Source organism: Lepidochelys kempii, chromosome 10 (assembly GCF_965140265.1).
Source record: "Lepidochelys kempii isolate rLepKem1 chromosome 10, rLepKem1.hap2, whole genome shotgun sequence".
In the NCBI taxonomy this organism is placed as follows: domain Eukaryota; kingdom Metazoa; phylum Chordata; order Testudines; family Cheloniidae; genus Lepidochelys; species Lepidochelys kempii.
The window spans coordinates 32,835,424-32,862,242 of NC_133265.1; the positions used below are offsets into that span (position 1 = coordinate 32,835,424).

At 48.1% G+C, this 26,819-nt stretch overlaps 1 protein-coding gene across 6 annotated transcripts in view; it reads right to left on the reverse strand.

The window, feature by feature from the left end:
- The window catches only part of MGRN1 (mahogunin ring finger 1), a 106,215-nt gene that overhangs the window by 30,793 nt on the left and 48,603 nt on the right, over nucleotides 1-26,819 (reverse strand). For 4 of the 6 annotated variants that reach the window (XM_073362743.1, XM_073362744.1, XM_073362748.1 and 1 more), the window contains 4 exons: nucleotides 16,174-16,240; nucleotides 14,231-14,263; nucleotides 12,521-12,573; nucleotides 536-583 (listed from right to left, as the gene is read on the reverse strand). In XM_073362743.1, coding sequence (XP_073218844.1) covers nucleotides 536-583; nucleotides 12,521-12,573; nucleotides 14,231-14,263; nucleotides 16,174-16,240 — 201 coding nt within the window. The remainder of the gene's footprint in view (nucleotides 1-535; nucleotides 584-12,520; nucleotides 12,574-14,230; nucleotides 14,264-16,173; nucleotides 16,241-26,819) is intronic. The other 2 variants (XM_073362742.1, XM_073362747.1) reach the window with 1 other exon arrangement.

Genomic DNA, 26,819 nt, shown 5'->3' on the forward strand with positions numbered 1-26,819 from the left:
TAGACTTCTAGAGCCTCTATCATAGAACACAGAGCTGAAGGGGCAAAGAGTAGATTCTGAGCAAGTGGCGTTTGTGCTGCCCAACATATCCAGCAACGATGCAATTCAGACAGACCTCAAACTGATGTTGATAGAGCTTAGTGAAGACATCAGGACGGTAGATATTTCTAAGGCACTTACCATTTTGATATGCCTCAATCGGCTATGGAGATCCAGGAGCACAGAATGACAGATGTTGATCTAAACACAATGCACCACTCAAGCCAATACAAAAGGTGCTACCCGTGACATTACAAGTCCCACGGCGCAATGCTGGCACCTTTTGGTTGCACAGGCCCTATCTCCACAATAAAGAAGAGGAAGGCTCCCATCTGCTCCTCAATCTAGACAAATTAGGTGCAACCCGTGGGCTTCTGGCAATCTGCCAATGCAGCTGCCCTTTGGGCACATGGGGGCATCTCTGGGATGGCAGCAAACATCTTGGCCCAGCACATTTTTTTTCTATAAATGATATAAACAGGGACCATATACTTACAATCTGCTTCTGTTTTAAAGGCTTCACAGAGAAGCTGCCATCCACGTGCTGGTGGGGGGAAAAGACAGAGAGGTTAAACGGACTCTACGGAAATAGCCAAAGCAACAGTGCAAAGACACTCAATGCGCCATTAGTGTCCCCACACAGGGAGTGAGTGTAGAGCAGGTAGTGCACCCCAGGTCCTGAGGGTTTCTTCCCCGTGTAGACAACCCTTCGATGCTGCACCAGGAGTAGCGGGATAGCTCACGGCAGGAGGGATAGCTCAGTGGTTTGAGCATGGGCCTGCTAAACCCAAATTTGTGAGTTCAATCCTTGAGGGGGCCATTTAGGGATCTGGGGCAAAATTGGGGATTGGTCCTGCTTTGAGCAGGGGGTAGGATTAGATGACCTCCTGAGGTTCCCTTCCAACCCTGATATTCTGTGATTCTAGTCCTTACTTTATCTATCTGAAAGTGTCACTTGAAGCATTACAGCACGAGGGGCCTCATTCCACAACCAGGCAGAGCTGTGGTTTTCTAAACATTTGCCAGCTGCACAGAGCATGTGGCAGAGTGTCAAAACGGACTTACAGATGGTCACCATGTGCTCTTGTGACTGCAAATTTAGTTAGAGCTACCGCGCTAATGGGCCACGCTTACTTAATCGACTGTAAAAGCTAGACCAGAAGAACAGAATCTACTACAGCTGCTCAGCACAAGACTCTTCAGCCACAGCTCAGCTCAATGCTCCGCAGAGCCCTTTGATTTTGTAACTGAGGCAATGTGCGCTCCAAAGTTACCATCAGCAGGGGGGAAAAAAAAGCCACAGCTTTTGCTTTGGGGAAGCAGCCATGCTGCAGAAAGGGTTGTTTGGGAGTTTGCCATCCAAGGCTTAAGTTACATTCACTGGGAGCACAAGCCAAAGGGCTGCTGTGAATCAGGAGGGGCCTCCTGATGGGATGGGGGAGACCAGTCTTATCTAGTACCTGGGTTATTTTAAGTGCATCATCTTACAGAGTGTGAAGGGAGTAAGAACATCTCCAGAGACCTAGTGACAAGAGGAATAAAAACACTTTCCCTGCAGAGTTTCACACAGCTTGTGTGGTCTCCTTACAGACCTACAGGGAAGGAAGGAATCTAAGTAAACAGAACCATTTACACTGGCACTCCCCAAAGCAGTTCTGTATTGCAGGACAACGGAAGTATGTCAAACTGACTGGTAATATGTCAAGCACCATTCAATCCAGCTTTGGGGAAGTGCACCGCAGATAAGAGGCTGTAATTACCAGGAGGAGACGGCTCCCTCCACTGAAAAACAGAAGCCAATGGAACAACTCTTAGATTTTTTTTTTTTTAAACTGAAGTTGTTTGTACATTGGCCTGTGGCCTCATGAGCAAACCACACAGGCCGCCCAAGGGGATGCAGCGAGACTAACTTTTTCTTTCAACTAAGATCCTGAAAACAAGTTCATCTGGGCCTCCAGTAGCAGGTCCTGGGCATCACCTGCATATTGATACCAGACCCAGCCGCAGGAAGCGGCGAGGACCAAAAAGTCAGAATCCCTTCAAAATGTATCTACTGCCATGCCCCCCGCTGGGTGCTACCCCAGTGCAGGAGATTGTTCTCATGCGACTCCCGCACCAAGCCAGGCGATCTGGAGAAACATCCCGCTGGTGGGACCTTATCCAAAATGGGACATTTGCCCAGTCCGTTCTCTACCAGGTGATTCCTGATTTCTGAAGCTGCCACTACACCGCTGCAGCTGCTATTGTAACGTATGGAAACTAACTAAAGACAAAGGGAGCACCTGTCCCTGGGACTAGACTCACCCCAGCAATGGGGGTCTCTCAACAGAAGGTCTGCCTGTGCCTTTGGTGTCCCTGATCTCCCTAGAGGTTTATCACAGACAGGGTTTGTTGGGACCCAGGAAGCAGCACGAGTGGCTCTAGCAGGTTTTCCATGTGGTGTGTGTGCAACCATGTAGCTCCCCCACAGCAAGACAGCAAGGTTTCATAGAATATCAGGGTTGGAAGGGACCTCAGGAGGTCATCTAGTCCAACCCCCTGCTCAAAGAGGTCTGACTACCCTACTGGGATGACACTGTTGTTTTGTGTTTGTACAAACTCTTAAGGCTTTCAGCTGCTAGAAAGGAGGACCCCATTTATGTCCTGGCATGAAGAGAAAGCAGCTAGTCTCGGCTAAAAATTCCTGCAAACTCAGTGTGTTTTACTTTGTAATTCAGACATTTCACTATGGTTTCTGTCCTGCTACTTATCAACACCAGAGCACAGGAGAGACAGGCATCAAACATTTATTTGTGAGGCTACCACAGATTTCTAGCGAAATCTTTCTCAATGCTGCATTGAGGTGGTGCTCACCTCCCATCACCCCACCTCTGTTACCACCTCAGTACCCGCGTGTGCTAGATGGAAATGCAAACCCGCTGAATGAGTTTTGAAGCTAGGAGCTTTTAAAAAACCTGTTAAACAATTAACTGCTCTACAAGTACATCTCCAGATGCAAAAATGACACGTGAGAGCATTGACGTGGGCTAGAAAGAAGAAGAATGGATGTGAATGGGCTAATGTACAAGGGGCATGAGGGGAACTTGGCTGGTGGCAGCAGCCAGAGCTGTAATTTTGCCATCACAAGGTGAGCAGGGCAGAGAGATCAGGTAATCAAAGGGGCAACACCTACCATAATATGTCCTCCGCAACTTCACGTAACTATCAGGTTGAAGGTGTGGCCCAGACCAATGGCTCTCAACCTTTCCAGACTATGGTACCTCTTTCAGGAGTCTGATTTGTCTTGCATACCCCAAGTTTCACCTCACTTAAAAACTACAGGCGTACAAAATCAGACAAAAATATAAGTGTCCCACCCCACTATTGCTGAAAAATTGCGGACTTTCTCATTTTCACCATATCATTATAAAATAAATCAATTGGAATATAAATATTGTAGTTACATTTCAGTGGATATTATATAGAGCAGTATAAACAAGTCATTGTATGAAATTTTAGTTTGTGCTGACTTTACTAGTGCTTTTTATGTAGCTTGTAAAACTAGGCAAATATCTAGATGAGTTGATGTACCTCCTGGAAGACCTCTGCATACCCCTAATTGAGAACCACTGGCCTAGAGGAAAGAGAGCAGGGCAGGGCTCACAGACAGAAAGCCACGTAAGCAAAAAGCGCCCCTCTCTTTTTGAGATTTAAAACATGAAGATGCACAGCCCAAAGCATGGTGTTTTAAGGCCCTTGCATGGCTATCTTGTCAGTCTCTAAGACACAGATTTTCTCCAGCAACAACAATGACAAATTGAATCCTACTTCTTGCTTTAGAAGTGTTTGAACAAAGCAGAGATGGGCAGACAAGAGTAATTCTAACAAAGGATACAAGAGAATACAAGTTCCCTAATGAAGCCATGTCTCAGCCTGTCACCTAACAATGCTCTCGAAGGGCAATATGCAGATACTGAATTCTGCAACATTTACTTTTCACATTTAACAGCCAGAGAGCTAGGAAAGTGACTCCAAAAGGTCCGAATTCAGTCAAACACACACACACACACACACACGAAGAGCACCATGCTGTAGAGTCATCATCAGGAGCATGCTATAGGGCCTACACGCTAACAGCAAGGCATGACATTGGAGTGAAGGATGCATGGTGAGGACACAGGCCTGAGAACCAGGAGAGCTGGTGTGACGTTGCATTCCATATGCTTTATGAAAATATGCTTGGAATGTGAGTATCATGTATAGAATGTTTCAGAGTAGCAGCCGTGTTAGTCTGTATCCGCAAAAAGAAAAGGAGGACTTGTGGCACCTTAGATACTAACAAATTTATTTGAGCATAAGCTTTCGTGAGCTACAGTGGTTCCTCTAGGCCAGTGGTTCTCAACCAGGGATATGCAGAGGTCGCCCAGGAGGTACATCAACTCATCTAGATATTTGTATGGAATATGCTTCAAGCAAAAGGTCTCTTGTAAGGTATCATTACAAAGCTTATAATCTACTGAGTGTGTTCATCCTATTTGTATGAATGTATCATTCTTGTATCTAAAACTAGAAATATGAAGTATTACTTTGAAGTACTATTGTAACTATACAAAGTGTGGGCCATTAATGGTGGCTTGGAATCTTGATGGCTCCCATTAACTAGGGCAATTGGTTGTAAATGGCTGTTTACTTGTAAGCCTTCCTGTATACATTGGTGCCAGATAGTGAGTAATGAAGTCTCACAGGACATATGAACATGTCACAACACTGGAATCCATCTTAAACGTGGTGCTTTTTCATTTAGAAGGAAGGGTGGAAACCCAAAGAGAGACAAAGGATTCCCGCTTTGTGCCAAAGCTATAAAAGGGGGTGGAACAGAACAAAGGGGTTGCTAATCATGAGAAATCCCCTAGTTACCACCTGAGTTGGAAGTAACAAGAACTGTACCAGGGAAAAGGATTGGGCCCAGACTAAGAAGGAGTCTACTCTGTGAAAGAAGCTTATTGGAACATCTCTGAAGGTGAGATTTTCCTGTAATCAGTTTCTTAAATGTATTAGGCTTAGACTTGCGTGTTTTGTTTTATTTTTCTTGGTAACTTACTTTGTTCTGTCTGTTATTTCTTGAAAACACTTAAATCCTACTTTTTATATTTAAAATCACTTTGTTTATTATTAAACCCAGAGTAAGTGATTCATATCTGGGGGAGCAAACAGCTTGTGCATCTCTCTCTATCAGTGTTATAGAGGGCAGACAATTTATGAGTTTACCCCGTATAAGCTTTATACAGAGTAAAACGTATTTATTTGGGGTTTGGATCCCATTGGGAGCTGGGTGTCTCGGTGCTGGAGATAGGAAACCTGCTGAGCAGTTTTGGTTAAAGTCTGCAGCTTTGGAGGCATGGTTCATACCCTGGGTTTGTGTTGTAGTGGAGTAGCGTGTCTGGCTCAACCAGACAGGGTTCTGGAGTCCCAAGCTGGCAGGGAAAACAGGCTCAGAGGTAGTTTCAGCATGTCAGGTGACAGTCCCAAGGGGGTCTCTGTGACTGAACCCATCACAGTTGGGTCCTCGTCCTGGCTTTGCCACAGATCGTGTGTGACTGTAGGCAAGACACTCTCTGCCTCAGTTTCCCCCTTCATAAAATGGAAGCAATTCCCACCTGCCACCCAGAGGCTATGGGATGAGTTTTTGCAAAGTGTGCTGAGGTTCGTAGATGGAAAGGGCTCTAAGCACTGGGGATCACTATCAACAATCTCTAAAGAGCAGCATCTCTGTGTGCTTTTAGCACCCTTTTCCTTGAGACTTCCCAGGATCATTAGCAGCAGTTTCCCAGAACCTCAGGACCACCATGCTGGCTCATCCCTCACTCTCCCCTTTCACTGAATTTTCTCCCCAAATAAGATGCATTTCAGAAGAGCCCAAACTCACCCCGTTGACCTTGGCCTAACAAGTTCTATAGCAAGTATCCCAGCTCACTGGGGTCTGGAGAATTCCAGAACAGCGCAGGAATCAGTGCTACAAAGGGACTGGACTCTCAACACAGGAAACAGAGCATGGGTCCAACTTTGCAGGAGGTTCTCACAAGAAACATGTGGCGGGGGGGCGGGGGGGGGGGAACCAGGTCTGAAGCAAGAACAGCACAGGTAATGCTCTCTTTCTAGCCAAACAGCTTTGTTTATCACTTTATTGCTACCTAAAGGCTTGACAGGGGACTTCTAACTATACTGGTATAATCATACTGCGATAATGACCTGCTGTAGTTATACTGGAATAACTCCCCCATGTGATCATACCTATTCTGGAATGTTAGTGGCTTTTGTTTCAGTTTAGTTTAAACCCCTTCCAAAGCAACAAATTAAAACAGAAAAGGCACTCCTGCCAGAATAAGAGTGTCCACATAAGGAGTTACACTGGGATAGCTACAGTGGTTTAAATTCACACTCTACCACTACTGGAATAACTGTCCTATGTAGGCATGCTCTAAGAGTTTCATATGCTTTCAAAAAGAGGGGGAGGAAGGAACTGAGTGATGAAGACTGAAAATCAGGGTGTTAAACTTCATTTGTTGCAGATGACATTTGGAAATGGAAGCAGAAGCCTTGAAAAGAAGTCCATTGAAATGTAATTTACAGGGCATTTCTACCCTGAAAAGGGATGCGTCAAAACAGCCCCGCCTTACTCAATAAGCTTTCTCCCTGGGGGCATTCAGAGCCAGAAGTCTTAACACACTACAAGTGATTACTCCATTTTACTACTATGAGTGCTCCAAAGCCAGCCCAGCTCTGAGAGTGGGAGCTGGAATCTAGTCTGGCTCTTGCACCACCCAAATTGTTATTTCAGTAGCATCCAGAGGTGAAAGTAAGCCGGTCTGGTCCGGTGTACCAGCAAGAGCCAGTACGCCATGCCGGACTGGACCAGCTTCCCCAGGCTAGAGCTTTAAAGGGCCCAGGGCTCTCCGCAGTGGCTGGAGCCCTGGGCCCTTTAAAGCGCTGCCGGAGCCTTGACACCACTACCCCAGGGGCTCCGGCCACAGGTCTCGGGGGGGGGGGGGCGCTTTAAAGGGCCCAGGGCTCCCCGCAGCGGCTGGAACCCCTTGCCCTTTAAAGCGTTGCCCAAGCCCCGTTGCCGGAGCCCCTGGGGTAGTGGTGGCAGGGCTCCAGCCGTGATTTAAAGGCCCTGGAGCTCTGCTGCAGTAGCGACAGCCAGAGCCTGGGGCCCTTTAAATTGCCCCTAAGCCCCGGGGCTCCCAGCCACCTCTGCAGCTGGTAGCTCCGGGGGTGATTTAAAGGCCCCGGGGCTCCCAGGCACAGCCGGAGCCTTTAAATCTTGATTTAAAGGGCCCCAGTATTTAAAGGCCCTGTCTCTTCCGATTGAGGCCAAGCCTCTTCCTGTCGAGGCCACGCCCCCTGCTCAGAACTCGAGAGTACCAGTAAGTCCTTAAATTACTTTCACCCCGGTAGCATCCCATTGTAGAATAGTTGCTGATGAAGAGTGAGCCAGAGAGAGAGCACGGGGGAGTGTGCAGGGCTGGTAGGAAAGCCATCTCTTTACTTGACAGCTGTGTAGATTTGATCTCGAGTCAGACACAATTAATATGATTCCATTTTCAGAGCAGAACTGTATTTAACTCATCTAACTGGCACGTCTAGAGTTGGAACAAGTTTACATGCAAAGGATACTAGAGATGGGACTCCAAGGCACTATGCTTTTTTCCATTTCCTCTGTGTTCCTGGGGACACTCAAGGTGCAATTAGTCAGTTACAACCCAGAAAAGAAGTGGATGATTGAGATATTTTGGGGATGGGAAAGGAGATTCACTGCAAGACACTTAATAGCCCTGGGAACCATCTAGCAGATTGATAGGTGTGTACACATGTAAGCACACATCTGTTCACTGAGGGAGTCATAAAAAGGAAAGAACTGCATCATTAACATGAAACACACAAAAAGACTCAAGAGCCGCATTTTCCAGTCACACACTGAACTGCCGAGGCCAGCAGACTACACACGTACTGCCGAGGTTACATGTTTGTTTTACCAATACATAAATAGCAAATTACTGAACCCTGCTGGTATGTCCGAGTTCTGTGAGCACCCTTCTCCGCTTGCTCTGGTGACTCTGGCAGTAATTGGATCCTTAACAAACAAAGCTGCTTTGGATTAATGGCCTACACTTCAAACAGCCCCAGACTTTTCTAAGGAGAGTAAATGTGCTTTAAGCAAACAAGGTGAGGAGGGCCACGGGTGGGGTGGAGATTGTCTGGAAGGAGCAAGGCTGCGGCTGCAGAGCAGAAAACTGGCAGAGCAGAAAACGTGCAGCTTCCTGGTTGCTTGAAGCCTGTATTCCTTTCATGAGCAGTGCGGGGGGGCTGCAAGGGACATTTTGCTGCTATGTTCCACCTATGCTTGGATTTGCCTTCCCTAGTCTGCCAAACATGGACGGTGGGTGAACCGTGGGCTCGGGGAGGCTAGCCCCCGGCCTGCCCCTTCTGTCCAAGGCCCTGCAGGCCCCCCTCCCCGCAGGCCGCCTGAACGCCCCCAGTCCCAGAGCACCACGTGGGTGGTGTGAGCACTGGCTCCAGCCACCCGGAGTTCCTGGCTGCAGGCTGGCCCCCACTAGCCCCAGCCTGGGGCCCTGACCATGGGGGAAGAGCTGTAGAGCGCAGGGAAGCAGGAGGGGACCTGGGGGCAGAGCCACGCAGGGCTTTTGGGAAGGCTCAACCTCCCCTGGCCTCTGATATCTGCTGCCCATGGGGCTAAAGTCCTCAATGGTCACTGCACTTCACAAGCTCTCTGTTCAGACTGCAGTTGGATAGCTCAGCCTTGCGAGCAAAATTTTGGGGCCATGACAGGATCATGGCAGGATGCGCTCTCAGGTTGCAAACATGTATCACCCATCACTGCGTCACAATCCCATCAAGCAAAGTCAAGGGACCATATCCCGATTCCATGGCTCCCTTTACACTTTCCTGCATCTTCCACCAAGACTCCTGGCTGCTTAGCCCTCTGGAGAAGGGTCCTAGCTGCTCCCTCCATTTGCTCAGCAGTGGGCAGCATGCTCTGGAAATTGCCACTATATTCTGTGCCCAACTCTGGGCAGGACCCGAATGGCATCAGCCAGCAACATGAATTCCATGCAAGGCCACCAAGAGTTTTGGCCTGCTGCATGAACAGTCTGAGGGAGGCCAAGGCTGCCCCTGGGGACACACACATTACTCAGCGAATGGACTGACAAAGAATCCCTGTCTATAAAACACCCTAATGTTAAAATTGTTCAGCTCCCAGTCTGCCACTCACTACCAAGCCACCTGCTGGCATGGCACAGGCAACATTGCTCCTCAGTCTTCAAACAGGTAACCAGCTACTCCTCTTTACTGCACCCCCCCACCCCCTTTCCCACTCTCCCACACTGCAACACCTCACACAGGGCCACGGATCAGGCCAACCCGCCTCCACTGCGCTCCCAAAACACCAGGCAAAGAATAACCCTCCATGCTCGCCAGCAACCCCGGACACAGGGGGCCAAACAAACAGGGCTAGGAATCAAGGAAATAAAGCAGGTAACCTAGCCCCTCATAACATGGTCAGGGCATGGGAGGTTCCCCAGAGAAGAGGGTGTCCCTCCTGACTGTCCCAGGCCCAATAGGGGAGGGCTGGTCTGCATTTAGCCTTTAAGGTGACATTCAACAAGACACAGGAAACCAAGGGCCAGCTATGGGGGCAGGAATATGGGGGGGCTATGGTTTAGGAGAAGGAGCCATGGGTGTGTTCCACCCCCAGTCCAGGATCAGCTGGGCCATCAGCCCCTCCACAGCATGAGGGGAACCCCATACAGTGATCACAGACTCCTTACTGCCCTCCTTACTCCAGCCTCCATTCCACACTGGCTGGGCTGTGCTGAAGGCAGGGGCTGTGGTGCAATGCTCCCTGAAGCAGTCTGGCAGCCAAGTCTAGCAGAAGGCACTCAGGACTGCCCAGGAAAATCACCAATACCTAGGAGCAGGCTGCACCAAGGATGGTGATGCCCAACTGGTGGGCTAACAAGCACAGAGCAGGTGGAGAGTGAAGAGGAATGATGGAAGTGCTTGTGCTCAAACATGGGGCACTCAAGAGGTCTGGGCACTGGACTGAGCTCAGCACCACTCATGCAATGGCCCAGGCAGCTTTAGGTGCTTTTGAGTTTTGCTGAGCACCTTGCTCTGCTCTCTAAATATTAGGGAGGCACTCATTTCCACCTGGCATAAGGTGCACTTGGCATGCTTCCCCTTCAGCCGAAACCCCATGGACCTCCACATTACAATAGCTGGAGATCTCCGTGCTCTATGCATCAAGTCAAAAGCACCCAGACTCCTTGGAATTACAGGTTAAGCCCTTGGATCTTCTGAAGGAGAGGAAGTTCCAGGAGGGCTCAAAACCCCAAGATCCTTTCTGCCTTGCTTGGAGAGCGAGCAGCCCGTGGGCCACTTCGTTGGGAGGGGGGTGGGGGGAAGGGAAAGATCATTGCTAAATTTCTGCTCCTCCCCACCAGGCGGCAACATGCCGAGTGAGTACCAGCTGCTGCCTCTCTCCCAGAGAGAGCCGAGTATTGGTGTCACCGTGCATCCAGAGTGTTGGACTCTCTGGGACAGAAAGTGCTACCGAAATGGAAACTATCACAGCAGCACTAATGATTTCTAACAGAATTATCATGCACCATGGAATGTTGCACCTTCCGGTATCAGTCACAGTGAGGTGCCAATTCTCACAGCTCAGGAGACAAAACTTGCTCCATCAGCCGGAGGCCATGGGGAACAGATTTCTATAAGAAGCGTTTATTATAAAGGCTGGCCACATGGTGCTAGAATATGATGCCAGGAATGCAGAGCAAGGTTCATTTCAGGACTCCAGCTCCGTAGCCACAGGAGGCTGGGCACTATGCGAGAGTGGTGAGCTCGGTCTTCTCAAGCGGATAGTGGCGAGACAAACCCCATCCCTCTGACTGTCCTGCATACAAAATTACACTGGCAGTGGATTTGGCGCTAGCTACAGCCAAGAGGGCACGAAGGCAGCAGCAAGGGGAATAACTAAGGGTCTTTGGAGAGCAGGGAACGGTGAACGCTTTGGCTACAGACGTTAATTCACCAGGCACCGTGCAACACCACTCACTTTTGTCTCATATGGAACAAGGGCCTGATCCTTCCCATAATCTCATCATAGTCCCAAAGGGGCACCTAGAGAATCTCCCACCACAGGCAACAGCCTGGCTCTGACCATTTCAGGCTTCAATACCTGCCCGGCTCTCTCCTGATTCACAGTATGGGCAGGGCCAGATATACTGGGAGAGAGCAAGTTTGCTCTTCTTGCTTCCAGGAGAATTTAGGGAAGAGGCAGGAAGAAATTCCCAGAGGAAGTGAGAGCTGCCCTTTTCCTTGTTCTAACAGTTCCCTAGCTGGCAGATGGCACCCCCAGCTGAGCTCTCTCCATCCACCGGAGGGCCTCCCCACTCCCCAAAGCAGATCGAGGAGAGACTTTTTATCCACCTCCAAGGTCAGCGAACACCACGTAAAATAACTTAATTCCCAGAGCACCTTTCCAGCCAGGGGTTTTCTCCAGCACCAACTGATTAGCCCTCCCACTCCCTTGGAGGAAGCTATCCCCACCATGTTACAGCTGGGAAAACTGGGGCAGGGAGGTTGTGCAACTTGGCCAGGGTCCCAGCAAGCCCTGAGCAGAACCAGGCTTAGACCTCAGGCATTGCAGACTCCCACACTTCGGGTACTAGTCCACGGCTCGGAAAAAGAAAAGCAAACACGCTGCTCCCTCCGATCGCTCTCCCAGCCCCTCTCGCCTTGCCCTCAAGTGCAGTTTGCACCACTAAACTCCCTGAACAACCTCTAGGTACTCCCACTAAGGTGCCTTAACAGCTGCAGCATGGAGAAGCAGTAGCTGCACTGCTATCAGACTCTGCATGCCGCGGGGGGGAGACAATCAGTACCGGGACCTATCCATACAGCAGAGTTCCCTGTAATATATCATGGTTTAGATTTGCCCTCTGGGTGGGAATAAGCTACTCTTACCATGTTCCCAAACACTGTGAGAGCCCTGGTCTTCACATATAACATAGCACCAGTTTGTAACAGGATTTGGTCTCAGACTAAACAGTCATATAGCAGATCTGGTCCTGCAGATGGATCTGAAGGCTCTGATCATACTACCATGACAGCCTTCTTTTGTCTAAACACCACTGCATTTAAACATCCTAGATGCTGGAATCATTCCAATCCTCAGGTGGCCAGGAGATGTTGCCTACAATTGGCTGGTTGACCACCACAACTCTGTGTACTGAATACACCTGCATGGGAGCTGATGTATGTTACATATGATGGTAGCGTATTATGGTAGCACCTGGGAGCCCCAGTCACATGCAAACAGAACAAAAGACAGACATTCTGTACCATGGACACTTCCATCCACATGGCTATGTGGACACACAGGAAAGGAAGCAGAACGGCAGGGCTCAGTTACCTTTTCAAATGCAGCCAGGAGAACATGAGCATGGCCAGTAACTTCAACCACCACTGGAAAGAGAGAACAACATTGGTTAAAACCTTGAACAAGGTCGGCACCTCCAAGCCCACCACACACAGAGGGAACAGAACGAGGGTTATGCTTCTCCCCGCCATTTTTCGGTGGGGAGGGGGGCGGGAAAGGGGAACAGAGAGTATTTCATGGCTATTGCTCTGTGAGGCCAATCCCCTTATGATTTGGAGCATGTTGGGGAGAAGGGGTTCAACGTAAAGAATGTAACAGCCCAGGTTATTATGACTGGGAATCCAGCTGCTGCACACAAGATGAATTATATCCCATTTCCCCCTTTAATTGGCCCATGCTGCATTTTCATCCTTGCCTGCAATGTCAACAGCTCTCCCAGTTTATACTGTCCAGCAATTCAATTAGTGACTTCTCCACATTAGCCTCTGGAGAATGGTAAACACTTGGGCCCAGAGAACAGCCCTGTAGGGCCAAATGGCACCTCCATCCTGCAGACAGCCTGTGAACCACTGCCCACTCAGATCCATTTTACCAGCTGCATCTCTCGCAGCTGTTCCATGCAATCTGGCTTCTCCTTTACAGACACCAAAGCAGTGAGAGCGAAAAGCCTGCTGGGTTTCTTTTACTCCCTAAGCTTGTTATCCTCGCAAAGAGAGACGTCAGGCTGGTTTATCTACAGCTGGCAAATCCTCAGTGTTTATTGCCTTATTTTACTCTAGTCCTAGGGATTCCCAATTCATTTATTAATTGTACCAGCAGTTTATCAAGTACAGACCCAAACATCTTGGTTTCATTCTCTGGCCCCTTCTGTCCTTCTCCCCCCACGTTTGGCCCCTTCCCAATTGGGGGTGATCTCATTCTTCTAGGAGAGCTCAAAAGCAACTGATGAAGCTTCCAGCACTGTACGCGTGGCTCCGTCAACACTCAGGAGCCAGGCAAAGACAGTGTGTTTTAGGAGTCAGACTCGTACATGCAGAGCCTCAGATGAGAGTCTGGAGGAGTCACGAGGCAAGACAAGGGGGACAAGGGGTATAACTGCCTTTGGTCCCACTCACATGACCACATGGCAACTAGCTAGGGATGCAGGGAAGGTTTTGAGTGACCTGCTGATTCTGCTGTCAGCTCCCAGGCTAGTAACGGCAGAAGGAAATGACTCTGCTTCCAAAGGGAAGGGAGCTCAGTAGGTTCCTTTGCAGCCCCAAAGGGCATAAATGACAAGGCGACCCATTCATTTGATTCTGGCTTAAAAAAGCAACATGTGGGAGGAGAAACTATGGACTCTCTTGCCAAGAGTGACTGGTGACCCTTGGGGTCACACCGAGCTCTCACAGAGAGTCTTTAGCAGGTAAAGTATAGTTGGCAAAGATAAAAGTGTGTGTATGGAGGCCAGGGGGGCTGATCCCCTCCCTGCTATCAGTGAGGAGGAAACAAGTTCCAGGGGATTTTTCTGCAAACAAGCCAGTATAAATTCTAATCTGAGCAATGGAATTAACTTCAGCTCTCCCATAAACCATTTTAAAGCCAAGTTAGAGATAGGAGAACCTAAACAGAAACTAGGCCTGTTCATGCAGGCAGCTTGCATAGCCAGAACTGGACAGTCACATGCTGCACAGAAATCTCCCCTCCATTAAGGATTTTAAACTTAGAGCAGTTCCAGTTCCAGCCCAGTAGCTTTATACTCACAGTTCTGCACAGAAAGCAAGCATCTCCTGGCAGCTTTCGGACAAACAAAGCATTTTGCTGATTGCTCTTTTCATTTACCGTTCAATTTTATTTAATGCACATGCCTATCACTTACCAGGTGATCAGAACACCTACTACTAGCTCTTTCATTCATTAAAAAGAAAGAAAAAGGCACATCAAATTTTCTCAGATCCCTTTGCGGGGTCATATACTGTGCGCGTTGATATTTTTTCCAGGAGGGGATTTAAAAGCCATTGCCTGTCTAGGTTATTAGGACAGATTTACAGAGTTTATTAAATCAAATGAGAGTGCATTATTGACTAAGAGACACTGCAGTATGCACACAGCTGTATGCTTGTTTCCTTATTCCCCATCTCTTCTTGTTCTATTTATCAGGCCATGATAGGCATTTCTATATATACGCACCACTGTAGCATACAAGTAGATTGTCAAAGCACTCCCCAGACATAATGAAAGAGATACTTTTACATCTAAGAAAAACCAAACTTCTTTACCAGTGTTACTAACAGCACCTTAGATTATTACAACTGCAAACATTTTACAACTCCTTTCCTTCATACTATATTATGCCTTATTGCTCAACTTCATGTTGGTTCATATTTGGGGATTTTTCTCAACTGGTTTTGCTTGCCATCAGTTTCTGGACAGTTTCACATTTCTGGTTCCCACGTCCTAGCACAATGCTGCAATGTTTGTGCTGGAAATGGAGTTACTGTAAATAATCTGTTGGTCTCTGCTTTGGAAGACATTACAAAAAAAACAAAAAAAAACTAGGGTGAAATCCTGGCCCCACTGGCTTCAATAGAGAAAGGACTGTGCTTACGACAAAGGTAAGCGAAATGTCTCCCATTAACTGCTGACATTCAGGAGGAGTGGTAGCCACACAAACAGCCTGCAGAGGAACAAACCTCATGCAACACGAATGGCAGTCTAGATATTATATTTATTAGCCAGCCATGCATCAAAAAAAAGCAATGAATGTTTTTAAATGGGTGAATGTATTAAAAACTGACAAATAAAAAGCTGCTCTGGCTGATTGTCAGGTAGGGCCGAAAGAATTCAGCTGCCCTTTGAACTAACCAGAGCCTTTCAACATTCAAAGTTAGGTTTCACTGTAAAAACAGTTTGATTTAACAGTGATTTGAAGAGCTTGGAAACATTAATGTTATTATAACAGCACCTAAAGATTTCACACAGATCAGGGCCTGCCTGCCTGCACATACACATAGCCAGAGGACTCGCAGTCTGATCAGACAAAGAGCAAGTATTACTATCCCCATTTTACAGATGGGAACTGAGGTGCAGCAGGATGAAGGGACTTGCCCCAGGTCACACCACAGTCTGTGGCACAGCCAGGAACTGAACCAAGGTCTGACCTAGCCAGTGCCTTAGCCATAAGACCACCCTTCCTCTCCAAATGAAATCTGAGTGTAAAAGGCACATTTGACTGTTACCTGGGCCCCTTTCCCCTGGATGTTTAAGTCACATTCCTGAAACACTGGAAACACATGGAGTCATTAAGCCCCATCCTGCATGAAGCACGTGTTTGGGGGTTGCACCCCTCTACAGCTATCTCTACATGCAAGCCAAGGGTGTGATTCCCCTGCTTATGTACATATACTCAGGCTGGAGCTAGCCCAAGTATAAAGAGCGGGGTAGCTGCAGAAACACGGGTACTGGCAGGGGAGGCATGGCTGAGTCGTGCTGAGTCCAACCCCCCCCCCCCCCGAAACTGGTGGGTACGTACCCATGCGGCTGCTACTTGTGCTACTGAGGCTACACGGCTATGCGTGCTCTCGTTAGCTTGCTGAGAGCTAGTGTGTGTATGTGAGAGGGGGACTCAGTCACCGAGTTCACAGTGCAGACAAAGCCTCCAAGGAGCTTGGAGAACCAACCAACCAATGAAAAAGCATCTAGCTTACCATCCCCTTCATCCACTACGGCTTGGATCACCACAGGGAACACGCCACGATCCAAATCAAAGTTCAACTGAGAAGAAAGAAAACGGGGTTTCAACAATGAGAGACAAAGCCCATGTTAAGCCAACACCAAGACAGATTAAAAAGTAAGGCTCAAGACTGGTGGCTGGCTGTGGGGAGCTGTATTGTGATACAGAGTGTGGCCCACAAAAAGTGATGACTCTTTGTTAGGCCTGGGTGGCTGAGCTCCCCTCCCAGCTTTAGGGGGTGGGGCTGCCAGGGTAGAGCTGAGGCACTCTGGTGGGGTAGTACAGGGGGACGGCTCCCCGGCCACCTCCTGTGCTGTACTTGTTCTGCGGAGAGAGGACGTCATTCTGATGGGCTGTCAATCCCCACTTGCAATGAACACAAAGAATCTGTACCAAACATAAGACGACGCTTATCTTCCAGAAGGAAGAAATGAACATATTTTTAACGGGTACAGTGATTAAACAGGAAACATGGCTAGCAGACTAAGGAACCAGAGCAATTTGGATTTATTTGCACCCCACCAATTCACATATCCAAAGGAGCTCCTGTGCAATTTCCAGCTGCACAAAGTATCTAGAAAATAACTAATGCCATTAGTGATGCGTCGAAATGGTACACTGTAGTAGCAGTATCTAAGGGTAGTGTTGCAGATTTTGCCTCCTACTTTATACAAACTACGCATCACAAACTAAATATGAGTCAATAGTGAAATACTGCTACAAAAAAAGCAAACGTTATTCTGGGATACGTTAGCAGTAGTGTTGCAAGCAAGGCAAGAGAAGTAATTCTCTCTCTTTACTCAGCATTGATAAGGCCTCAGCTGGAGCACTCGGTCCCGTTCTGGGCTGCACACTTCAGGAAAGATGTGGACAAAATTGGAGAAAATCCAGAGAGGAGCAACAAAAATGATTAAAGGTCTAGAAAACATGACATGCAAAGAGTGACTGAAAAAACTGGGTTTGTTTAGTCAGGAGAAAAGAAGACTGAGAGGGGGAACATAACAGTCTTCAGTATATAAGTGGTAGTTATAAACAGGAGGGTATTAAATTATTCTTCTTATCCACTGAGGACAGGACAAGTAATGGACTTAAATTGCAGCAAGGGACTTCTAGGTTGGCCATTAGGAAAAACTTCCTAACTCTCAGGATAGTTAAGCACTATAAGAAATTATCTAAAGAGGTTGTGGAATTTCAGTCAAAGGAGGTTTTTTAAGAGCAGGTTAGACAAACACTTGTCAGCAATGGTCTAGATAATCCTTAGTCCTGCCTCAGTGCAGGGGACTGGACTAGATAACCCACCGAGGTCCCTTCCAGTTCTGCAGTTCTGTGATTCTATCACAGCAGTAATGTCCTAAGTGTAGTAGTACAGATTTTGCTTCCCACTTTATACCTCAGCACAATAATAATAGGCTACAACATTTTAAAAGCATGTTCTTCAGCTGGTAAATTAGCAACCCTGCCTATGCCACGAAAGAAACCCAGAGTGCCGCATACAGTCCTTGATGTTAGATCACCACACGCCCCAGATCAGTCAAATTGCAATCTGGCATAAACCTCTCCCCCTGAAACACAGCACACGGATTTTCCTCTCCTGCCATGTTGTACACACAGTAGGTCAGGAACATGAATTTCAAAACAACAGCAGACAGTGACAATTTAAAATCTCACTTGAGAGTGCACAGCATAGGCCCAAATGCTTCCATTGCCTGAACTTCATAAAGCACTTTAACAACTGCAGGGAATCTTGTAAATTACAGAAAATGGAACTTTAAAGTATCGTCAGATGCCAGGAGAGGAGGTGGCTCAGGGATTCATTTCTGGAATTTTCTGAAACTACTGCATCAGTTCCCCGGCTTCAACTTGCAAGCCTAACTAAGTCTGTTAGCTACAGAGCTCTAAGTAGCTGCAGTTACACACTAAGCCATGGCTTCTCTTGTGCTCAGCATTGGCCATGAGATCTCCAAGGCAGAAGAGCAGAGTGAAAGGGACTGGCTTCCAGCTGGAGAAGGCACCAGCCCTTGGGGGAAGGGCATGGAGGAGGGCAAGAAACTCAGTACCTGAGGTTATTGAGGCTGTGGTGCCCCAAAACAGGCTGGGTTTCTTGCCCTCCTCCATGCCCTTCTCCCCAGGGCTGGTGTTATCCATGGTCCCACTTGCCCTCCAAGGCTGTTTGCAATTTAAATTGAAGGCTGACTTGAGAAGAGCCTTTCTTCTCAGCCTTTCTTCTGGACTCCTAATGAGCAAGAAAGAAGAGTCCACTGGATAAAGATGGGGCCTATTATTCACAGATTTATTTTAAGATGAACAAGTGATCATCCTAGGTCGGACTATCAGAAATGACCCTTCCAAGGCCGCTTCCTGCTCTCTGAGTCCTCCACAGTTCAGAAAATAGGAACATTTAACTACAGCACCTATCTCACAATAGTATCCAAACACTGTGTCAGACTCATCAATGTCACACACACTTATGGCACACCTGCTGTCAGATGTGCACAGGGGATCTGATCTACATGAGCAAGGTTCACACAGACATAGCAGAATACCACAGCCAAGTTCCAATTTGCAGACCAAGAGTTCTCCCCCTGCACTTCAGGATAATCACCCTTGTTCTACAAAACAGCACACACATACCACCATAGATGGGTGCCTGGGGGAATGAGAAATGGCGATCCAACTGATAACGTACTGCATTTGGTAGGAGAAAGGATAAAACCCCTAAGTCAGATCTCTGAGGTATCCAATGAGTCCTCCAACACCAACAACATAACAAAAACCCAATATTCCTACGGAAAAAAAATAAGCAGAAAATTCCTTTTAGGCCATCTTTACACATCATAAAGCAGCAAAACGACCTCACAGTGCAGATACTTTCCCTCTTTTATTGGGTCTCATTTATCAAAGCCACCAGGCCAACCAAACGCCTCAGGCAAGGAGACCCTATTCACGTGTATATCCCCAGACAGATAATTAGAAGTTCCCTAGCAACTAATCAACTTTGCCTGCAACCAGAACCCTAAAGGGCTGTTGTGGGCAATATGCTGCTTTCAAAAGCCACGTCAAGTTGTTAGTTGCCATTAATGGCCTCATCGTTATAGCTGTTTACTGCATTAAAAAAGCACTGAAAGGAGCCAGCCTTCTGCTCTTGCTGGCAGCTGAAAGCACAGTGCCTGAAGTGACATCTTCACCATGAGCTCGGGGTGCGATTCCCCTGCTCATGCTACCTGAGCATAAATAGATGTGTAGCCATGGTAGCCCGGGTAGATGCAGCAGAGGGATGGGTGAGCCATGCTGAGCACATACCCACTAGTTTCAGGGAGGTTTGGCTCAGCCGTGCCCCCATAGCCGCTACCCATGATATCAAGGCTACGCTGCTATTTATATTAGCACTAACTTCATGAGAGCCGGCACGAGCAGGGGAGTGACACCTCTAGCTCGTACTGCAGATGTAGCCTTACACACACACTTCGGATGCTAAGAATGCAGATACCCCAGTGTAGTGAATTAACAAAGCTGGCAGGAGGGGGGCCTGCTGATTCAAAGGAGAGAGGCTGGAAAACATACCGGGGAAAGATGTTGCCAGGCTCAAGAGGCTCAATGAACATCTGGCCTTTCCTTCCAATAGGGTAAAAATGGACTTGAACTGCTCCCCCCACCCCAAACGCAAACCCTAGAACTCCTATGCCTTCAATTTCACAGGAATAATGAGACCAGAGCATGCATCTGTAGCGTATGAGACTTGAACCTCTGGGGACATGTTCCTTTCTCCCCACCCCATGCTTCCTAGGTTTCTCTCTCCCCAGCTCTGGATGCTGCAGAGAGCCCAGGGCGTCAGATGCTGGGCCAGCAGCCACTGTGACTGCCATTCAGCGTCTGCACAGGCACCAAGAGCCAAGTTGGAGGCTGCATGGCTGGTCTTTGCCTGCTGCCATGCTGTGCACCCTGCTGCCAGACAGAGCTCCTTCCTGACCCTGGCTCTTCAGCGCAGCACCAGGGCACGCAGCCCCATCCACTTGCCCTGCCAGACAGACAGGCAGCCTGTGCAGGGAAAGCAGAGGGGACTGCGCTCAACGGCTAGAGTCAGTAGGAGGCCAGTAATCACGGGTGTATCTGTCCACTCCCCTCCCAGCCCTGAGCCCAGTCTGCTTTCCCTGCGCAGCACTGAAGGGCCAGAGTTGGGAGGGGAGTGGAAAGATGCACCTGTGAGTACTGACTGGCCCCCTGCTGTAGAAATATGAGATAAAAGGTGTCCCAATTTAGTAAGAGACAGGTAATTTTCCATTTAAATATGCGATGTCCCTTGTAATACAGGACTGCTGGCACCCTACCCACAAGCCAGGCTGAATCACAATGGCAGGAGGTAACAGAGCTGCGAGGGGATGACACTGCCCAGGCTCATTCCATGGCTACCTGACGGCTTCACTTTCCAGCCCTGCCAATCCGGCAGTAGTGATAAAGAAATCAATGCCTGCAAGCTATGGGTCACTAGATTCCCTCAAAGCCACAGAAAGACCCGATTCCAGAAAGGGCTCACACAGCTGCTTCACAAAAGCAAAACATTGTGAGAAAGGAAAGTGTCTGTGTTCGTTCTGAAAGGCGCCAGAAGAGGTTTGGACACATCCCCACATGCCAGCGTCGTGTGCGCGCACTAGAAAAGGAAGAAAATGATGAATTCCTGCAGGAAGTTACAAAAAAGTTCCAGATGCTCAAGGTTCACTCTGGAAATGGAGGAGTGAGAATGATGGTCCACAGTATGAGACAGGTTATATACCACATCTTCTCCTTGGGTCACAGACAGGCATCCAGATACGCTCCTCCTGGTATCTGTACTGATGACCAGCTTTTCTGGATCCAACATCAGGTAGCTGTTAAACAGACACTCTCGCTCATTGGGTTTGATCAGCAGCAAAAGGTCAGAACATTTTAATCTTTAGGTTTCGCCATTCTTACCCAAATGAGTCAAATGGGAGCAGCTCACTCCTCTCAGAGGTATTGTTTCAGGCTGTCTGCAGCCAGAGGCAGACGGCACTGCACAGTGGTTATAGGCAGTTTGCAATTTGAAGGTTATCTTCATGGGGCTAGAGACTTAATTTCAAAGCAACAACACTTGTCTTCTAGAGCACGAGACATCCACCAATGAAAAAGCAGTCCTCACGGAGCAGCAGTGAGCCTCTCCAATTGGACCCCTTATCTTGTTTTTTCCCCAGACTTCATCTAGGACTGATTTTATCACCTAGTATCTCAAAAACAGAATGCTTTATAACTGTTGACAGCTGGAATTCCAAACATCCAGAGCACTCCTTTTCAGCTGTGTAGTTTCTCAGCAGGAGACCCTGAGTATATCTGGCAAATCGGGGGCAGGGAGGAAGGGGGAGAGGAGAAACAAGAGAGAGTAAACTCTCATGTAGTTAAAAGCATAATACCCAAGAGAGCTTCTGAGTAGGGATAACTATCCTGTACTGCACTTGAAGTTCTAGCATGTCTTTCCATCTCTAACTGCTATGAGCTGAATTTTAAACCTAGTAACTTTACCCACAGTTGTTCATGATGTTCCTTCAGGGGAGCTGAGAATGGCTTCATTTTCAAACCATGGCACAAGGGGCATTTCTATAGAAAACAGAGACCCACCGTCCCATTACCTCTCTGTTCAGTGTGCTTCCTTCCATTAATTATAACCTAAATTTTAAAAGGTTTCAGAGTGGTAGCTGTGTTAGTCTGTATCAGCAAAAATAACGAGGAGTCCTTGTTATTTTTGCTATTTTTAAAAGGTGTAACAGTGGATCTCTTAGGCCTGCGCTGCACTAAAAAGTTAGGCCGATCCTGCTACATCACTCAGAGTTGTGAAAGATCCACAACCTGAGCCATGTAGTTTAGTTGATCCAGTACAGAGCGTGCTGGGTTGATGGCCTCATGGATGGTAGATGGCCTCTCCCACTGGTGTAGGTAGGGTCTACACTGAAGCGCTATGGCAATGCAGCTGAAGTTGTGCTGCTGTAGCCCTTCAAGTGTAGAGCCCTCAGATACAAAGTAGACTAGTACCACCTACCAAGTACAATGTGGCCCATTAAATACCCTGTTGCACTGCCACCAGACGGGCAGCATACGTAATATCTTAGGCCTATCAGGCTGCAGCAAGCTCCCAGGGCTAGAGTAGATCTTCACTAGAAAAGCTGCAGCAGCACAGGGGTTCTTCCCTCGCTAGGTCAACGGGATCTACACTGGGGTTAGGTTGGCTTAACCAAGTCGCTCAGGGGGTGTGGATTTTTCACACCCCTGAGCGAGGTAGCTGGGTCAAGTCAACTTTTTAGCATAGACCTGGCCTTAGTCCAGATTTCCACTACAAACTTATGTCGACAGAAGTTAGGTCGGCACAGAGCTGCTGCAGTTGGTACACTGCTCATGTGCGCGCATACCGGCCCCTTTGTGTTGGCAGTGTGCATACTCACCAGGACTGCTTGTATCGATGCAGAGTGTGGATAGGTATCCCACTATGCAACTCACCACCTGCCAGCACACTGTATTTTGGGAAGTCTTGGCAATGCATGATGCGGCCAAAACGAGTCGCACAAGACTGACTGGGAGCACGGGGTCAACTTCCCAGTTTGCAGCTGTCTCCATCCCATAATTTTATCTGTATCCCAAAATCTTTGCACCTTTTTTCAAAATCCCCCAAACCCACATGGCCCTCTTCGCTGTCCGCCACGTCTGACAGAAGCATGGCACGTGTATAACTCTGCACTAGTGTCATGAATGTTGCAAGCACAGGGCGCCTGATCCTGAGGAATTTGCAGAGATGCAAGAACTACTGAATGAGTGAGGAACGTGACATTTCCCTGGAGGATAGAGTGCTGTGGGCCATAGCGAGCACCAATTCAAGTTTGTGGGCAGCATTTGCGGAGCAGCTGCAGATGGTGGAGTGCCACTTCTGGGACTGAGAAACAAGCACCGACTGGTGGGATCACATCGTAATGCAGGTTTGGGATGACGAGCAGTGGCTCCAGAACTTTCAGATGCGTAAGGCCATATTCCTGGATCTGTTTGCTGAGCTTGCCCCAGCTCTCCAGAGTAGGGACACCAAAATGAGAGCTGCACTGGCAGCAGAGAAGCGAATGGTGATTGCATTGTGGAAACTTGCAATGCCAAATTTATACCGGTCAGCAGGAAATCAATTTGGAGTCGGGAAATCCACTGCGGGGACTGCTGTGATGCAAATGTGCAAGGCCATTAATCGCCTCCTGATACGCAGGGCTGTGATTCTCGGCAATGTGCAGGACACAGTGGATGGATTTGCAGCAATGGGGTTCCTGAACTATAGTGGAGCAATAAACGGCACACACATCCCTATTCTGGCACCAGACCACCACGCCACAGAGAGTACATCAACAGAAACAGCTAATGTTCCACAGTTGGGCAAGTGTTGGTGGATCACTGGGAACACCTTACTGATATCAATGTGGGCTGCTCAGGGAAGGTGCACGATGCTCTCATCGTTAAGAACACAGGACTGTTCAGAAAGCTGCAAGCAGGGACTTTCTTTCAGCAATGCAGAATGACAGTTGAGTGCACTTTTGGTCATTTGAAGGGACGCAGGCGTTGTTTACTCAGTGACCTCAGTGAGAAAAATAAGCCAATGGCTATTGCTACCCGTTGTGTCCTGCATAACATCTGTGAAGCAAGGGGGAAAAACGTTTCTGGCGGGTGGAGGCAGAGCAGCTGTCTGCTGAATCTGAACAGCCAGATACAAGGGCTATTAGAAGAGTTCAGTGTGGAGCTACACAGCTCAGGGAAGCTTTGTAAGACCATTTTAACAGTGAGCCACAGTAGCATGTGTTGTTGTAGTGGACTCTACCTCACCTTGCTCTTTAGTGGCCTGGTAGGAATCGTGTGGTGATTGCTGTACGTGTAGTAATAAGAACATTGTCAATGCACCTATTAATGTTGTTTCTGAATGACCTTATGAGTTGTGAGACACTTTGCAGTAACAGGTAATTGGTTGCTTTCAGAACTGCTGAGCACTCAGCAGCATCTGTTGTGAACTAATAAAAATGAATGGTTACAAATAATAGAATTTTATTCTGTAACAACTTCAGTGCAAAAAGAACCCGTGCAATTTCAAAACAAATCCATTAAAAATGGAATAAAATGGAATTTATTAAGAGAACAGAACTTGTGAAGGGGAAAGAACATTCATGCCCATTTCAGCTACAAATACACCGACTGTGGCTGTCATGGGTCAGTGATTGTTTTTCATGTGCCCCCGGGTGGAGCGGCAGGGGTACTGCAGTGACCCCTGATTACACGTGAAATGTTGAGGAGGGGGTGTGTAGGGAGGTCCCAATATTGGGTTCTCAATGGGCTGCAAAGAGAGGTGAGCCTGGGATTGTTAAACCTGCAACAGAGTCTGCAGCATCTGTGTTTGCTGTCTGAGAAGCCCCATTATGTCTTGGTGCGTCTCCGTCTCCTTGTCCTGCTGAAACTCCTGAGCCTCTCTCCTCCACTCTTTCCTTCTCCAGGTGTCCGCAAAGTTCATCCTCCAGGCCCTGTGCTCATGGTGCAGTGGAGTACAGGATCTCATTAAAGATGTCATCCTGAGTTCTTCTTTTTCTCCTCCTCATCTGGCTCTGCCAGTATGGAGGGGGAGACCCTGAAGGTCGCAATGGCAGCAGCTGCAGATATAAACACACAGAGGTACCACTGTCAGCATATTCACCACAGAAAGCAAAACTTAAGATGCTTAATTCACTCCCGTTGCTCCTCTAAAGCTTTAAGCTCTGCATTCTCGCTTCTACTTGGGATTGCTTGTGCACGGCACCAGTCACTGCACCAGCCATGGTGAGTATGATCCACTGGGGGTAGGGGAAATGAGGAGGGAATTGTTTGATCACAGGATTCTAGTTGTACAAGGCAATGGCACTGAATACTGAATGGCACAGACAGTGGTGATTTTAACTGATATCTCAGCCCTGAGGGTAACAGAGGCAGAGAGAGCACAGCTGCTGCTGGTGTCCCAGAGCTGCCCGGCTCATATGCTGCTAGCCTGTGTACTGCAATGCTGCCTGCTAAAATGATCACCAAGTGGCATGGGACAGCGTCCTACCACGGTAGAAGAAATAAGACAGCCCTCCCTAGCAACCTTCGGCTGACAATGGAAGAGGACTGCAATGAAAGTTTCATTGAGATCTCCATGGAGAATTCAAGGGACATCCCTGTGTACATAAACATGTGGCCCCCTTGCCTAACTCTAGAGGGGAATGAAAACCTGATAGCAACTCTACCTCTCTTGGTTGTACCACTCCCTCTTCTAGCAAGAATCAATTAATAAGAATGTCCTGCTACTTTGGAGATGCCACCCCTGTAATTGAAATATTTATCCACACACACTTACCAAGGCTCTTTACCCTACAGTGAACTTGCCCAGGATCAAAAGGCAGGACTGGCTGGATTGCGGTGGAATCAAAAACAGGTCCTCACTGTGCAGCTGGATTCCCCCGGTCACCTGTCTCCCATATTCCTCCTCCTCCTCTTCCACATCCTCCTTGCTGTTCATGGCAGGGACCTGTGACTCAGGCTCCTCAGAGTGCTGGGGGTGGTGCTGGGGTCTCCACCGAGGATGGCAAACAGATCTTTGTAAGAGCAGCAGGTCTGTGGCTCGGCACTAGACCGATTGTTGGCCTTCCTGGCCTTCTGGTACACCTTCTGCAGTTCCTTGACTTTCACGCAGCACTGCTGGTGGTCCCTGGTCATGCCCCTTCTCTTGCATCCCCTGAGCAATTTGCTCACAGATGTCAAGGTTTCTACTACTGGTTCAGATCTATGCCTGCACAGCCTTTTCTCCCCACAGGCCCAGGAGATCCAATATCTTCTGCCTACTCCAGGCAGGAGTGTGCAGCCAGCATGGTCAACTGCGCAGTTTCACTCAACAAGAGAGAGCTGCTAGGTGTGGTCGACAAGCCAGGCAATCAGGAAAAGGAATTTCAAAAATTTGCAGGGCTTTAAGGGGTGGAGGTGGGGGTTCTGGTCTCCGTGACCTCGGGGAAGCAGAGTTCACAATGATGACCAAAGCAGTCAGTGTGGGGCATTGTGGGACAGCTGCTGGAGGACAGTTAAGGTCGACATAAGTAACACGGCGTCTAGCACTCGCACTGCATTGACCTAAGTACAATGGCTATGGCTCTTCGCTGCTTATGGTGTCAGCGTAATGGGGCACTTCCATTGGTGGGAGACAAAGTTAAGAATAGACAAATGCACAACTAGGTCCACGTACGCTATCTTGCATCGACCCAACTTTGCAATGTAGACCAGTCTTAATTTACTTTGTGGAGGGTGCAGGAGAACAGAAAATTGGGAATCTACCACCTTTTCGTTCCTAGCTTCAGTCTAATCATTACAGAGGCCAAATGTTCTAGGAAATGTTTAACTATGGTTAGTCTACAGGCTTCCTAGAAAAATTTTCAGTTCTCAACTATATAATGACATGACTATGTATCAATTTAGACCAGTTGCTATTAAAGGTCTTGTGACTGAAACCACTTCCTGTCTCAGCTCAGCCTCAAACACTGCGAGATCCTCTGCAGGGGTTTGCTGCATCTCTAGCTAGCCATTTCTATACCACATTTTCAAAAC